Source organism: Quercus lobata, chromosome 6 (genome assembly GCF_001633185.2).
Source record: "Quercus lobata isolate SW786 chromosome 6, ValleyOak3.0 Primary Assembly, whole genome shotgun sequence".
In the NCBI taxonomy this organism is placed as follows: domain Eukaryota; kingdom Viridiplantae; phylum Streptophyta; class Magnoliopsida; order Fagales; family Fagaceae; genus Quercus; species Quercus lobata.
Window position 1 is genome coordinate 22975565 of NC_044909.1, and position 1499 is coordinate 22977063.

Consider the following 1499-nt stretch of genomic DNA (forward strand, 5'->3'; position numbering starts at 1 on the left):
TCAACATGTTCTTTAGAATAGCACCAAGGTGGTTGTTTCTTAGGGGTCACTGTTGGATTGACATTTAGATGATGACAAATGAAATTTGAATTCACCTCGGGAGCTTCATAAGCATTCCAAGCAAATATATCAACGTTCTTTCTAAGAAAAGCTAGCAACTCCTCCTTCTCTCGAAGAGGCAGTTGAACTCCAATTTAGAAATACTTCTCTGCATCAGCATCAATGATAACTTTCTTTAACTCCTTGCACTTCACTCCTACATCTACAATGTTTGAGGATGTTTCTACCTCTATTAATTGCTATATGGCCCTTTCTAGGGTGGCCAAGGATTCACCCTTTGATTGGTGTTTAATAACTGCGAATTGGCATTGTCTTGCCATAGCCTGACTTCCAATCAACTCTCCAACCTGGTCCCCAGAGGGATATTTCACCATCAGATGCAAAGTTGAAGAGACAACCCTTATAGCATGAAGCCATGGTCTTGCCAAAATAGCAGTATAGGGTGAATAAGCATCCATCACAATGAAATTTACTTCAACCACCTCTGACCTTGCTTGAATAGGCAACCTGATCAAGCCCTTTAGGATAACAGTCTTCCCATCGAACCCCACTAGAGGGGAGTCGTAGCTAACTAGATCCTTGGGCTTCAAATTAAGTCCCTTGTATAGGTCGGGATGCATGATCTTTGCACTACTACCCTGATCTACCAAGACCCTCTTTACATCATACCCTCCTATTTGAAGGGTAACCACTAAGGCGTCATCATGTGGCTGAACTGTTCCCACCTTATCATCATTAGAAAAACTTAAGGCTAGTCGGACTTTGATTCTCCCTCGTTTAAACTCAAGAATTGAGTCCTTGGTACATGGTCGTGCTATAGACATTACCCTAGATGGACATGCTCCAATCCTACCTAAGGCTTCCAAGATAACACTGATTGTTCCCAGGGACAGTCTCGAGGAAGATTCCCTCTGATACGTTGAGCTAGTCTGGCTCCCCTGTCTAGAAGGCTGGTGCAAAAATTGTCTCAACTTCTCGATCTTGACCAACTGCTCCAAATAGTCACACAAAGTTCTGCATTTTTCTATAATGTGCCCACAGTCTTGATGATATTGGCAATAAAGACCCTGATTACACCTCGCGGGGACAACCCCCATTTTATTTGGCCACTTGGAGTATGGTTTAACCTTTATCTTCGCAAGAATCTGATGCATAGGCTCCTTGAATACTGTACTGACCACCTGGGCAGTAGGAAGCTTAGTATGTCCAATAAAATCTCTCCGAGGTCGGTTGTTATTATACCTCTCATACCTAAAGTCTCTTCGTTCAGGGGGAGCCACTTTTGCCTTCCCCTTCCCCCGCTGTTGATCATCCTTAGCCCGTTTATGTTTATCAATCCAATCCATGAGCTGACGCATGCTTTGCATTGGTTTCTTTGTCAAGGACTTCCTCAATTCATGCTTAGTAGGAAGGCCGACCTTAAACGTTCTTATTGCCAT

At 43.3% G+C, this 1499-nt stretch overlaps 1 protein-coding gene across 1 annotated transcript; it reads right to left on the bottom strand.

Annotated features, from left to right (window-relative positions):
• Positions 1-299: 299 nt before the first annotated feature.
• Positions 300-1499, bottom strand: LOC115949998. The gene has a single exon (XM_031067253.1). The coding sequence runs from the start codon at positions 1497-1499 to the stop codon at positions 300-302; it is 1200 nt and encodes a 399-aa protein (XP_030923113.1).